This window comes from Helicoverpa armigera, chromosome 30 (genome assembly GCF_030705265.1).
Source record: "Helicoverpa armigera isolate CAAS_96S chromosome 30, ASM3070526v1, whole genome shotgun sequence".
NCBI classification, from domain to species: Eukaryota; Metazoa; Arthropoda; class Insecta; order Lepidoptera; family Noctuidae; genus Helicoverpa; species Helicoverpa armigera.
The window spans coordinates 1,733,414-1,747,492 of record NC_087149.1 but is presented as its reverse complement, the minus strand read 5'-3'; the positions used below and the strand labels follow the sequence as shown (position 1 = coordinate 1,747,492).

The window sequence follows — 14,079 nt, the reverse complement described above, 5'->3', positions numbered from 1 at the left end:
CTTGTGGCTAAGTCACAGACGCCGACGGTCTGATCGATCATAAAATTCAGCAACTTGGTCGGCGTGCCTTTGTGTCATTTGACAATATTTGGCAGTCTGAAGCCATACAGACTTATAACCACTTAAGAGTGGTTATAAGTCTCTACTAAGTCAATACTATTGAGTTACCCGGGCTACTGAGTTGAAGAAGTCAGATAAGCAGTACCCGCTGCACCCGATTAGACTGGAAGCCGACCCCAACATAGTTGGGAAAAAGCCTACGCATATGTGTAAGAGTATCATTATCATACCATTCCGCCTATGTAGCTGGTCAGCCAAGTTGGCGGAACACGTCCTGGCTGCTGACAACTCCTCCTCTAATGAGCGGCTTCTCTGACGAATCAGCTCTGACTCCTTGTAGGCTGACGCTAGCTCGCATTTTAATTCTGGAAATAGAAATGAAAAGTTTTACTAGATAGAAAGGAACATGACACAAAAATTGCTAATGGTTTATCAAGGTCCACTACTAATATTTATGCCATTGGCTACCTCTGGCTATCTCTGTGCAAATCGAATCTATCCAAAGAAACTCTGTTAAAAAATACATCAATTAAAAACGCAATTAGCTATACACACATTATTTTGTAGTCTACCTGTAGACACAGGTGCACTCACTATTCCTTCACTCTCATATAGTCCTCAGGGACGGCAATCCGACACCACCGGAGAGAGATCAGGCGCAGTACCACGGAGAACAAAATCACTAGCGGAGATATCATAACGCAAAATCTAAGAAAGTAGCGCGACAACATGCGGGTGTTCGGGGGACGAGGAACGTTACTAGCTCAGCCCTTATACGCCGTCTTTAGACCCATTTTTTTGAACACTAAATCACATATCTAAAGACTAATCTTTGACAGATTTTTTTCTCAGTTACTGATTCTTTCGATTCTAGTAACTGATCACACCTACCGTAGTACCTTACTTTAGCCTACAAGTACAAGGCGCTTCACCTGCCTTATGGCATCTCCGCTATCTTTCCTTCCTCCGTGCCCAGGACCGATTTTAACAAGAGTTTCATCAGAAAGCAATTTGAGAGCGAAGTTATTCGCTGCGTAGGAGTAAACCAGTATGCATCGGATATATTTAGAAATGATGGAATCTTCTGGAATACGATTTAATTACGGGAAGGCGTTCAGAAAATTTGGCTTGAAAAACATCCTTGTGTCGTCTCGTCTATCAAAACAAATTAGATCATGTTTTGCAACACATGTTGTTTTGAAGACTAGTTTTTTCTCCCGGTTTCACTCACATCCTGAAAATATCCTCAGGATCCTGTCTATCATCATATAGTTCGTGGTATAAGCAACAGTCGTGGTCGTCGTATCCTGGCGTTTGGATCCGCGGTATGGGTTAATCTATGTCATAAACTATGTTTGTCACGAAAGAGTTACCATTACTCTGGTACATAAAAGGGTGATAATAATATGGTCGATTTTAGTCAGTAAGAGTCATCTCATGATTTCTCATATTATAAGAAATGCTTCTGTATTTCGAAAGGCTCGTTAAATTGGTGGGTCTCGGCTGTCATTTGAACATCTTTGGCAGTCGTCAGGGATAGTTAGATTCAGTAATTCCGACAACCAGTCTTAGAGGTTCATGTTGGGTTCCCGGTAACTGAGTGGAGATCAGATAGGAAGTCGCTCAATGTAAAACACTGGCACTCTGCTGCAAATGGACTGGAATCCGACCCGACCAATTTCTAGATACATATTTTATTAAAACAACACAAAAAGAAAGAACTTTTATTTTTGAAAAACATCAAAATTACTCTCATTCATTCAATGTATTCTATTTTTAAATGAATCGTAAACTGTCATTTGATTTGGGGAATAAGAAAGATGGCCGTTGCCTCGAATTCCGAACGCATTTAACAATTTGTTTGACAGTTTCAAATCGAAACGACGCCGTTTTGAAAGATTGGTGCCTTTGAAGAAAGATAAAGATGCCAATTAGAGATATTGTGGTTTAGTTTTGGAAATTAGAGGATAGAGGATTGACCTCCTCACTCAGAGACATTTAATGGTTACTTAAGCCATTCCTTAGTGACGGATTTGTATGACATTCCATCACTAAGGAGTGACTTAAGTAATCATTAAATGTCTCTGAGTGGGGAGGTGAGTTATATTGTTGTCTATTGACCATTCCCAGTAATCTATCTACGTCTTGTTTTGCTTACTAGAGTTAGGAATTTGATATTGCTCGTATTTATAAGGCTGATGTCAAAATTAAAAAAAGCCGTTGTGGCCTACTGGGTAAAGAACCAACTCAAGTAAGTGTGTGGGTTTGATTTCAAGTCGGACAAGTAACAATGTAACTTTTCAAAAGTATGTAGTTTCTTAGTATATCTTGCCCACCAATGGCTGAATAAAGGTGAAGGAAAACGTCAAGGAAAGCTGGACTATACCTAAAGTCTGAAATCAGCAACCCGTATTGAGCAAGCGTGGTGATTAATGCTCAATCCTTCTCCGTGTGAGAGGAGGCCGCAGCCCAGCAGTGGGACGATAAAAAGCCTGATGATGATGATTCACAATGTGCCGATACACTTAATAGACTATAAGTAATGCTTGATTACTTAGTTTTATAGATGTAATTTTTTTTTACTTGTTTTGTAAAAATTCTGGTTCTTCAAACCTAATAGACTGTTGTTGCTGGGGAGTTTGTTGCGCCACTTCTTCTTCCCAGCAAAAACACATAGCAAGTGGTGAAGGGTGAGCGTTTTGGGGGCTGTCTTTTGTTTTTGATGTTCGAAAAGCCTAATTTAAATAAACGTTTTTGAGTTTGAATTAGAGTGTGCCGTAACGACTAAACGTTTGGCGAGAACTATGAACTCTCTCTAGAAAGAGTTACCGAAGCGCCGACGCTTACAAAGGTCAAAGGTGGTAATGTAATTAATTAGTGAGCTAAATACTACCGAACACACGAAGGGCTAGCGATGACAGACGGACAAATAGTCAGCCAAGTAGCAGACAGTTTGACATTAACTCTTTCATACTAGACTGGCTATTCCCCGCGATGTTATACGCGCACAGTGCGTAACACATAGTGCGTAGTGAAGTGTTACTAATATAGATTTAAGTTTTTATATACCTACTAACAATTTTGTATCTATTCTAATATTATAAAGCTGAAGAGTTTGTTTGTTTGTTTGTTTGAACGCGCTAATCTCAGGAGCTACTGGTCCAATTTGAACAATTCTTTCAGTGTTAGATAGCCCATTTATCGAGGAAGGCTATAGGTTACTTTTTATCTGGGTTCGTGCAGAGGTTTCCACGGGATGCGGGTGAAACCGCTGGCAGAAGCTAGTAATCTAATATGTATTTTGGTCTTTAACGTATATCTATGGGCCAATGCAGCCTGAAAATCAAGGCATTTTGATTTAGATTGAACAGATAGAATAAAATGTAGAATATGTTACTCGGGAAGAATGTAACATTCCAACAGTGAAAGATTTTTTCGAATTTCACTTGAATTGGTTCAAAAATTTTGGCGTGGAAGTATTTCTGTCTGTTTACCGCGCGTACAACAGACAGAAATATTATACTTTCGCGTATTCCAACAGTGAAAGATTTTTTCGGATTTCACTTGAATTGGTTCAGAAGTTTTGGCGTGAAAGTTGTTCTGTCTGTTTACCGCGCGTACGAAGGACAGAAATATTATACTTTCGTATATAGAATCTATAGTGATACGAAAAGAAGTCTCTGCGCGATAAACAGACAGAAATATTATACTTTCGTTCGTATATAACCTCTATAGTGATACGAAAAGAAGTTCCCTTGGGACGCGAGTTCAACCGCCCGCAAAAGCTACATACGCAGAAGTACATACTTTCATAGAAAAATGATCACACTACATTCCCACACATTCAAAACAAAAAACCGACGACCCACTCCCACCAAACGTCCGCAAACAAAGAATAAACTACTTGATTGCAACAATATGAGTCAACATGACATATGACATATAGTTGCGTCTCTCAGCTGAAGAAAGTACGCTTGGCTGCTAGCCAGGGTGCGAGCAAACAATCATTGTACTCGGTACATTGTGAAATTGTACTAGAGTGCACTGTAGGTTCAATTTCAGTTCCACATTGTATGTAATGACTAACTTCTGCCAGCGGTTTTACCGGGATCCCGTGGGAACCACTGATAAAGAGTTGCATATAGCCTTCCTCGATAAATGGGCTATCTAACTCTGAAAGATTTTTTAAATCGGACTAGTAGTTGGAGATTAGCGTGTTCAAGCAAACCAACAAAGTTTTTACCTTTATAATATTAGTATGTATAGATTTATATTGAACATCTTATCATGACGAGTTTCTTCATGTTTTAGAAGTTTCGATTAATTGGTGGGTTGTCATTTGGTCAGTCGTTACGGGTAGTCAGAAGCCTTTAAGTCTGATCACTAATTTCATTAAGAAATATCAGGTAACTAGGGCCATGGCCATAGTCAGTCGGTAAAGATTGAATTTTGTCATTAGCCACAAATTCGGTTCGTTCGGTTGTATCGCGTATCCAAGAGAAGTCCCGGGATAAAAACTATCCTATGTTCTTTCTCAAGGTCAACTTTAACTCTGTACCAAATTTTATTAAAATTAGTTCATTAGTTTAGACGTGAAAGCGTAACAGACAGACAGACAGACAGAGTTACTTTCACATTTATAACATTTGTAGGTATTGGCCATTGCCTTCATCCGATTTTCATGCTACAAAAACCTTAAAATCTACACAATACTTACGTTCTATCTCAAAAAATTATTTAAAAAAAGTCGTGGTGGCCTAGTGGGTAAAGGACCAACCTCTCAAGTATGAGGGCGCGGGTTCGATCCCAGGTCAGGCAAGTACCAATGCAACTTTTCTAAGTTTGTATGTACTTTCTAAGTATATCTTAGACACCATTGACTGTGTTTCGGATGGCACGTTAAACTGTAGGTCCCGGCTGTCATTGAACATCCTTGACAGTCGTTACGGGTAGTCAGAAGCCAGTAAGTCTGACACCAGTCTAACCAAGGGGTATCGGGTTGCCCGGGTAACTGGGTTGAGGAGGTCAGATAGGCAGTCGCTCCTTGTAAAGCACTGGTACTCAGCTGAACCCGGTTAGACTGGAAGCCGACCCCAACATGATTGGGAAAAGGCTCGGAGGATGATGACTTACGTTCTATCTCCTGATCCTTCTCCTCAATTTCTTTCCTATAAGCGGAGATGAGTTCCCTCGCTCTCTCGGCCTCCCCGCATCTGTTGTCGGCTAACTCTGTGAGCGTCGCCACTTGGGATTGAAACTTCGACTCTTGGGAGACCAGGGTTTTCCTGTAAACAGATTTTATGCAGCGTGAGACTTTAATTATAAATCATGTCAGTAAAAAATAATGGACAAATGATGAAGTTATAAAAAATATCCAGTTGTTCAATAATATTGTTTAGTACATATAATTTATTAATACATAATTATTAGCTTCATTTGTGTAAAATAACTTGAAAACTATTGTAATTAATTGTTTTTTGTGTAAGAGTTTCTATGGAGTTTCTTGCCGGTTCTTCTCGATGAGACCGACTCTATGGAACCATGCAACTAGTTTGACGTTTCGAAAGTGCTTTTATAGGCCTGATTAAAATAAAAAAATGCTTTGACTTTGATCTCGCCGACTTTTAATATACATAACTTTAACCAAATTATGATCATTCTTTAGATGGCATGACGAGGGTGCGGCATCGAGAATTCGAGACCCATGCAAATTAAGCAGAAAAATATTGCGCGCGAATATTTCTAAAATGTCCGCGAAACTGCAACATTTGTGCGCGAACACACATTTTTTCTAAACATTTTCTTTACTGATAAATGGTTCTAAGACTTTATACACTACTACTACATACATAATTATGTATGTAGAATTATCATAATACATAGCTCCAGTAACATCTGTTTACAATTCAATTACATATTCCGATCAGATGCGCCCAAAATCAGACCTATCATTAAATGATGATATTCAAATATGTTTTCCCACTTGAAACGTTTGGCCAGACTATCTGTGTTTACGCCTGGATTTCAGTCTAGATTTATTTATCTAGGTATGGTTCAAGCATCTGGTTTAGACCTATATATATATATAGCGTTGAATAGTTTGTTGGTTTAGGTGCGTTGATGTCTGGTATAGCCATGGGAACTGCAAAAATGTGTTTTAGGTTTTGCTATAGAAAATACTTATATTAGTAGTGGTGGGCTAGTGGGTATTGTAAAGAGCCAACCTCTCAAGTATGAGTACCTATGTTTCGGGTCCAGGCCGGGCAAGTACCATGCAACTTTTCTAAGTTTGTATGTGTTCTTTCTAAGTATATCTTGGACACCTTTGACTGTTTCGGATGGCACGTTAAACTGTAGGTCCCGGCTGTCATTGAACATCCTTGGCAGTCGTTACGGATAGTCAGAAGCCAGTAAATCTGACGCCAGTCTAACCAAGGGTTATTGGGTTGCCCGGGTAACTGGGTTGATAGGTCAGATAGGCAGTCGCTCCTTGTAAAACACTGGTACTCAACTGCATCTGGTTGGACTGAAGGTCGACCCCAACATAGTCCAGTAAGTCTAGGCTAGTGATTATGAAAATAGTAGAAACAGCTATCGCAACAAGGCAACATTGAAAATGAAATAAACATTATTATTTCTGTACTTCTCGTTACACGCTGTTTTCCTAAAACTTGTAAATAAATAACTAAAGCACGTCTTTGGGCGGAAACTTGAACAATAATAATGGTTTACTGAATTGATTTATCATCCGCCTAGCCAGTTAACAGAGTGGCTTAGTGGTTAAAGCACAAGCTTCTCAAGTATGAGTGTGTGTTTGATTCCAAGTCAGAAGAACATATGTAACTTTTTTAGTTATATTAAGCCCCAAGTTCATAGACAATATTAATAAACGTCCGTTTTTTTTCAAAAATAAATGTCTATTTTGAAATTTTTCGTGCATATTCATAGTAAACAGTTGTTTTAAGTTTAAGTTTTACCGCGGCCCTGGTACATAAAAGGCCTACGACGGAACACGACGGTTTTTAGTCAGAGTCTGACACTCCCTCACCGCTGCTAACCCACAGCGGGAGGGGTCATTTGATGATTTTTGACGTCTTTAAAAAAAATCTTAATTTCTAAGTATTTTGGACACCAATGACTGCGTAAAGGTGAAGGGAAACATCTGGACCTTAAAGCCTGAAATTGCTTTCGCCTTGAGCAAGCATGGTGATTAACGCTCATTTCTTCTCTGTATGAGAAGAGGACGCAGCACGCACGTGGGATAGTAATAAGACTAATGATGAATATTATGCTATATTTGTATATGCTTTGTTTACAATTTATACTAGCTTCTTTCCTGTTTTTCTCCCGCTGAGCTACCTCCCCTCTAGTTTTCAGCTTAAACAGTTCACCCATGTTTGAGTTATTAGAAGTGTAACAAGCACGACTTTTTATATGTAGGTATAAAGATTTGGTAATGACTTACAAAGAAAATCCAAAAAATAGTACTTTTAAATGTCACCTACTGATTCAATTTCTCATTTTAACCTAAAACTCATTAACAAAATCAATAAAAACTAAAACATGTCTGACAAACTTTCTTTGTTACAATTTTAGAATACGCATGACTCATTCTGTGCGTCAATCGCCAATATGGCGCCCTTGAAGTGTCAAAAAAGCGCGCGCAAATACACTTGAGTTCGTTTACAAGCTGTGGTCATATGATATGTTTGTCTATGATCGTTTTTTGTAAATATTTATGAAGGGTAATCCTTCAAAATATCTACGATAATTTACATTTTTAAAGTTACGAATAAATAGTGAATAATTTATTATATTTTGCTCCATTCATTGAATATTCTTAAACGTACGTTTGTACTTGAAGTATTTCGGAAATCACGTTTTTGTCAGTACACTAGCGGCTAATAACATCCGTAGCAGTCCGTAAAAAATAAAAAGGCATTAATACGAAGTAAGCTGAAAATCAGCTCTTTTTGAAGGTCATGTTTATAAAAGACAGCCCCAAAAAACGCCCGCCCTGCACCACTTCCTATGTGTTTTTGCTGGGAAGAAGAAACATTGCTCCTTGGTAGAAACTCCCGAAGCAAGAAAGTCTGACAACCAGTCTTATCAAAGGGTATTGGTTGCTCGGATAATTGGGTTCAGAAGGTCAGATAGGCAGTCGCTCTATGTGACACACTGGTCCACCAGTCACCTACTTAGTTATATCCAGGTAGACTGTAGCTTTTAGCCAGATGCAGCTATAGGTAACCTATAGCTGTAGGTGATCTTTAGTAAAAAAAACTGTACCAAACGACATTTAATAAGAAAATAAACCATTTTCCTAATGCAGAGATGGCATCAATGACGTTCAAATCTAGTTATCGGTCAGATATTTTGAGAATAATATTAATTTACATGGAATTTAGATATTTGTTTTGCGTCAATCAGTTTTCTTGGAATCCATGAGGATGCATTTAAAGTTTACAAACAAAAATATAAAGCATTATTTTATTATTTCGCGGAATTTGGCATTCTTATAGGGAAATAATATTTTAATGTAAACAGACCCAAGGCATTGTTTCATTCAATCATCAATTGTCTAGCGTTTTCCCAATTATGTTGGGGTCGGGTTCCAGTCTAACTGGATTCAGCTGAGTACCAGTGTGCCACAAGGAGTGACTGCCTATATGAGCTCCTCCAACCCGGGCAACCCGATACTGCCTTGTAAGACTGTTTGTCAGACTTTCTGACTTCTTAACAACTGCCAAAGATGTTCAAATGACAGCCAACCAAGTAAACGTCTTTCCGAAAAATGGGGGAACTCGTCATAAAAAGATGGTCCTCTCTCATCATCACTCATGTTTTACAAATAAAATATCTTTATCTTATGTTAATGTCGGACCCACCACGCCAAGCGTTGCTTAACCTTAATTAATCGATCGATCCATGCGGCTGTTATTTAGCCACGATTTTCTCACTTAGAAAGTAATTTACCATCTAATAATAAACATGAGTGCTACAAATCAATATTGACAAGTACTCAAGCTTTTCAAAATGCGTAATACTTGAGTGCGTAGGATCGACTACTGATATTCATGCAGCCAAAATCTACGTCGTTATATATTGCGTTTAATCTGTAATTATTTATTACAATAGAGCATTTCCTTGTTTTCTTATGGCTTGTAAATCTTGTTATTAATTAAAAGATTTATTGTTATATCGTAATATTCGGATAAGTAACAGCTGCAAAGGTTTATCGATCATAAGGTTTAGCAATGCTTGGTGTGGTCTTTCAGTGTATGGGTGATGTTCTAATGACGAGTTCCTCCGTGTTTCGGGAGGCTCGTTAAATTGGTAGGTCCCGGCTGTCATTGAACATCCTTGGCAGTCGTTACGGGTAGTCAGAAGCCAGTAAGTCTGACACCAGTCTAACCAAGGGGTATCGGGTTGCCCGGGTAACTGGGTTGAGGAGGTCAGATAGGCAGTCGCTTCTTGTAAAGCACTGGTACTCAGCTGCATCCGGTTAGACTGGAAGCCGACCCCAACATAGTTGGGAAAAGGCTCGGAGGATGATGAGCAGTATTATGGCTAGTCAGAAGTCAGAAATTCTGACAAAGAGGCTTACTAAAAGGTGGCGGATGGCCCTTGTAACTAGGTTGATTGAGGAGGTTAGATATGAAGTCGCTCCTTGTAAAGCACTGGTACTCAACTACATACGTTTACGTGAAGCCGACCCCAACATACTTCAGAAACGGTGGAAGCGAAAATCATCATCCTCCGAGCCTTTTCCCAACTATGTTGGGTTCGGCTTCCAGTCTAACCGGATTCAGCTGAGTACCAGTGCTTTACAAGAAGCGACTGCCTATCTGACCTCCTCAACCCAGTTATCCGGGCAACCCGATACCCTTTGGTTAGACTGGTGTCAGACTTACTGGCTTCTGACTACCCGTAACGACTGCCAATTATGTTCAATGACAGCCGGGACCTACAGTTTAGCGTGCCATCCGAAACACAGTCATTGGTGTCTAAGATATACTTAGAAAGTACATACAGACTTGCAAAAGCTCGCTTGTATGTTTTTCGCTTGCTTTGGAAGCGAAAAACGTACCTTAAATAAAATTGAGAACAATTAAGGCAGAAATAAGACGATTCTATGCAAGTTCGTGTCATGTTGACATTAATAACAAGAAGTGCCTGACTGTAAAACAAAGCTATTAATAAAGAAAGGAGATCCTTGATAATGATAACTATGACTGCGCTCGCTCATTGTTCAGAAAAACACGAAACACTGCTATGCAATATATTTCTTTGTCATTTCACTAAACAGCACGTTTTTGTTTTGTTGACAATTATAAATTGCGAAGACTAAGGACGTTTTCTTTTGTTTTTCTATTATTAAGATTTTTAAGGACGAACAATTTCTACTGTTGAATTTCTATTATTAGCATTTATAAGTAAGTTAATTGTTTTATTAACACAATAGTTTTTGTTACAAGTCATTTCTGTGTATCCAAACATCATTTATAGATACTTACGTAAATATATGATACTAAGATTAAGATTTTGAGTCTTGTTGCTTGAAAATAAAGATTTATTATTATAAGGGCTAAGACCACCGACAAAATGAATATTAGTTTTCTTATAACAACTGTTTCCTATGAATTTTAACGTTCAATTTTCAAAGTTGACTGCTGTTTTAGGAAAAAACGGACTTTTATGTTATTGGTAAACTTGGGTTAAAATAGTTTTTATCGAAACACAGAAGAGTTTTAGGAAAGCTACACTCTTCCCGAGTAACATAGGCTATATTTTATCCCGTTACGGGCAGTAGTTCTCACGGAATGCAGATGAAATCATGGGAAAATGGTAAGTAACCTTGTTTTGATTGTTTGTACCCTTAGGGCTGCGAAACTACTGAAACGATTTCTAAAATTCTTTCAGTGTTAGGTAGCTGATTTAACGAGGAAGGCTATATCGTACGTTATATCTACCACAAGAAGTGGAAATAGGTGTGAAACCGCTGTCGCAACATAGATACATAATTAGAAAAGTTTGTCAACAGATCGAACCCAATAAATAATGCTTAGCTGAAACGTTAACGGTCTGTTCTATTGGCTAACTGAGCTATCATAAAATTTTATGCTAACCTAAAATTATCCTTATTGAAATATGAATTACAAATAACTTGTTAGATGACGTAGATAATTTTAGATAATTCTGACACTAGGCTTTATTTATTTAAGATACAAACGCATTGTTTACTAGCATCTACCGTAACTATGTAACACTGAAATATTTTGTTAAAAATCAGCTCTGTAGTTCCTGAGATACCTAAGCGTTTTCATACAAATAATAATTAAGCTTATATGAACGAGTGTTTATACCTAGGGGTATTGGGTTGCCCGGGTAACTGGGTTGAGGGGGTCAGATAAGGCAGTCGCTCCTTGTAACGCACTGGTACTCAGCTACATCCGGTTAGACTGGAAGCTGACCCCAAAATAGTTGGGGAAAAGGCTAGGAGGATGATACGTGAACAAGTGTGTTCACAATAATAAAGTCTTGTAAGGTTATTAAACCTGCAGCTCACTAATAAGAAGAAAGGACTTTTTAACAGAAATAAACAAAGCTACTTACTGTTCATCCAAATCTCCATCTTCTCCATCAACAAAAGTCTCCAAAACTTCTTCTTCTATTATCTCCTCTATAATCTCCTCCTCAGAGTCACTCCCACTCACTTCACCTTCACTCTCACTCTCACTGCCTTCACAGTCCTCTAACTTGTCAGTCACTTCACTCTTATCACCTATTTCTATAAAACCACTATCACTATTGTCACTGGATATTCTTTTTAAAGTCTCTGGACTCTCTACTTTAATCGTCACAGGAGCAGTGCTGTCACAACTATTAACGTTGATAACAGTCGTGTTATCAGCGAATATTATGTCGTCAGCATCTTCTAGAAACTCTTCGTCTTCAGAAGAAAGGGACTCGAAAGAAGAACAGACTTCCTCATCAGTTTGCTGCTCCCCATCGTCGAAGACTATGTGTTTTCTGAACGTGACTCTCTTCTTCCCACAGTCTGACCTGTCGTCATCTGAACAACCTTCTGTGTCAGACCTAGGAGGCTTCAGATTCGATTTCTTCGATATTCCCGGCGATTCACTCTCAGGTTCCGCGCTATTTCTATCTGCTACTCCATTGTCAGCATTTAATAGTTTATCCAATTCCCCTTTCAATTCATTTCTATAATTCAAGTTTCGTTCGTCAATACTCTCGTATACAGGTTCACTCTTATCAACTTTGCTGTCAGTACCTCCCATTTGTTTGGTTTCATTTAATTTGTCGACGGTACAGTCTATAGTGCGCGCGATCTCCCTAAGCAATGCCTCCGCATGTTTTTTTTCATCCAAATCAGGTTCGTTCACGTACACTAACGACACGTGTTCCTTATTATCGTTGTTCTTTGAATATTTCTGCAGTACCAGAGCTTTGACGAAGTCCGCATCGTCTGAATTATTTTTGGCTTGTGTGGGAACGTGTACGTCACTCGCTTTCCGATCGGAGTTGCTCCTTTGTAATACATTCGTCTCTTTCAAGGGGCTGATGCGACACGACTCGGCTCGCACGTTCTTTCTTTTCCCCCGTTTCCTTTTGCCGGCCATAATCTGCAGGATAGCGCCAACGCCAGTCTTCTGGTTGTTGTAATCGGTGTCAGGTAGCAGTAGATTCACTACATCTTTGCGTAGTATGTTCGTTTTGTCATTAGGCTGTTCGTTTCGTTGCGCGCGCGCGGTAACTGATGTTAATTTCGTATGGTCGGGGTTCGGGAGTTTTCGGGCGTCGTCGGCCGTCGCCGCGGCCTCGGGTTTGCCGCCTTTTTTCTTGAAGAAATTAAACATGGCAGCCGCGTGTCATGTCCGCTTGGGCCGGCGTTGTCACAGCGACTGTTCGCCTGAAACTATAGACTATAGAGTGGCCAATATTTATGTTACGAGGTTGATTTAGCGCGGTTTGCGGTCTGTTTTCGTTTTTTTTTCTTTGATTTACGCTATATTATGTAAATATTGGATTGTTTTTGTAGCTACGTGAATGAAATTGAGTACTATGAAACAATTTCATAATGTATAAAAATATTCTACACATTGCGTTTACGTATAGTATACTTACTTGGTGAATAAATTCCTTTCAGCCGCACTTATTTAGCTCCTAGTAATTTATGTACTCCTGGTACTTTCAGCGTAATGTTTATGCGAAGAGTTTACATTTTAACATGTTTTTGCAAACGTTTTCTCAAATAAACAAATCGAGAATACCAATATAGATTTTCAAAACAGATTAAAATAAATTCAAATATTATTTCTCTTCACAGCAAAAATATAATATATCTTTCTGTGTCCAAGAGAATCGAAGTGACAAAAATACAAATTCTATTTTTGTATCACAGGTATTTATTTGTATGAAAAACTTGGCATTACCTATGTGTGTCATGAAACTAAAATATCGTTGTTTTGTAATAGTTTCGAAATATAAAAACAACAATATCTTATGGACTAGGTTAGAACAATTTTTAGTCAAAGAATTAATAGGGTAAATTGCACTATTTAACTATAACGATAACCAAACCATAACCAGCCGTATACTTGCCGCTCATTGCTCACAGCGGCGATTTGACTACTGAAAATGATTCCGTTATCATTATAGGTAAACAGTGCAACTCACCGCTAGTCATATGCCTAGCCTTTTCCCAACCACGTGAGCTCAGCTTCCAGTCTAACCGGGTGCAGCTGAGTACCAGTGCTTTACACAGAGCAACTGCCTATCTGACATCTTTTAAGAAACATACTCAAAGCAGACCGTAGTCTGGAAGTTGGTGATTGATACTACCGTGCATCGGACAGCACGTTAATGTCGGTCCTGCGCCTGATCTCTCTCCGGTGGTGTCGGATTGTCGTCCCATCGCGCTATGAGAGTGAAGGAATAGCGAGTGCACCTGTGTCCAAGCAAATGCTTGGACACTATAATATGTCCTGCGCAGCT

The 14,079-nt window shown here is 38.9% G+C and overlaps 1 protein-coding gene across 5 annotated transcripts in view; it reads right to left on the bottom strand.

Annotated features, from left to right (window-relative positions):
• Positions 1–14,079, bottom strand: part of LOC110380103 (uncharacterized protein) — a 48,008-nt gene that overhangs the window by 20,682 nt on the left and 13,247 nt on the right. For all 5 annotated transcript variants that reach the window (XM_064042903.1, XM_064042899.1, XM_064042901.1 and 2 more), the window contains exons 2-4: positions 11,677–12,994; positions 5,194–5,345; positions 291–425 (exon numbers count right to left, since the gene is read on the bottom strand). In XM_064042903.1, the coding sequence (XP_063898973.1) occupies positions 291–425; positions 5,194–5,345; positions 11,677–12,941 (1,552 nt within the window). In that variant the 5' untranslated portion in view covers positions 12,942–12,994. The remainder of the gene's footprint in view (positions 1–290; positions 426–5,193; positions 5,346–11,676; positions 12,995–14,079) is intronic.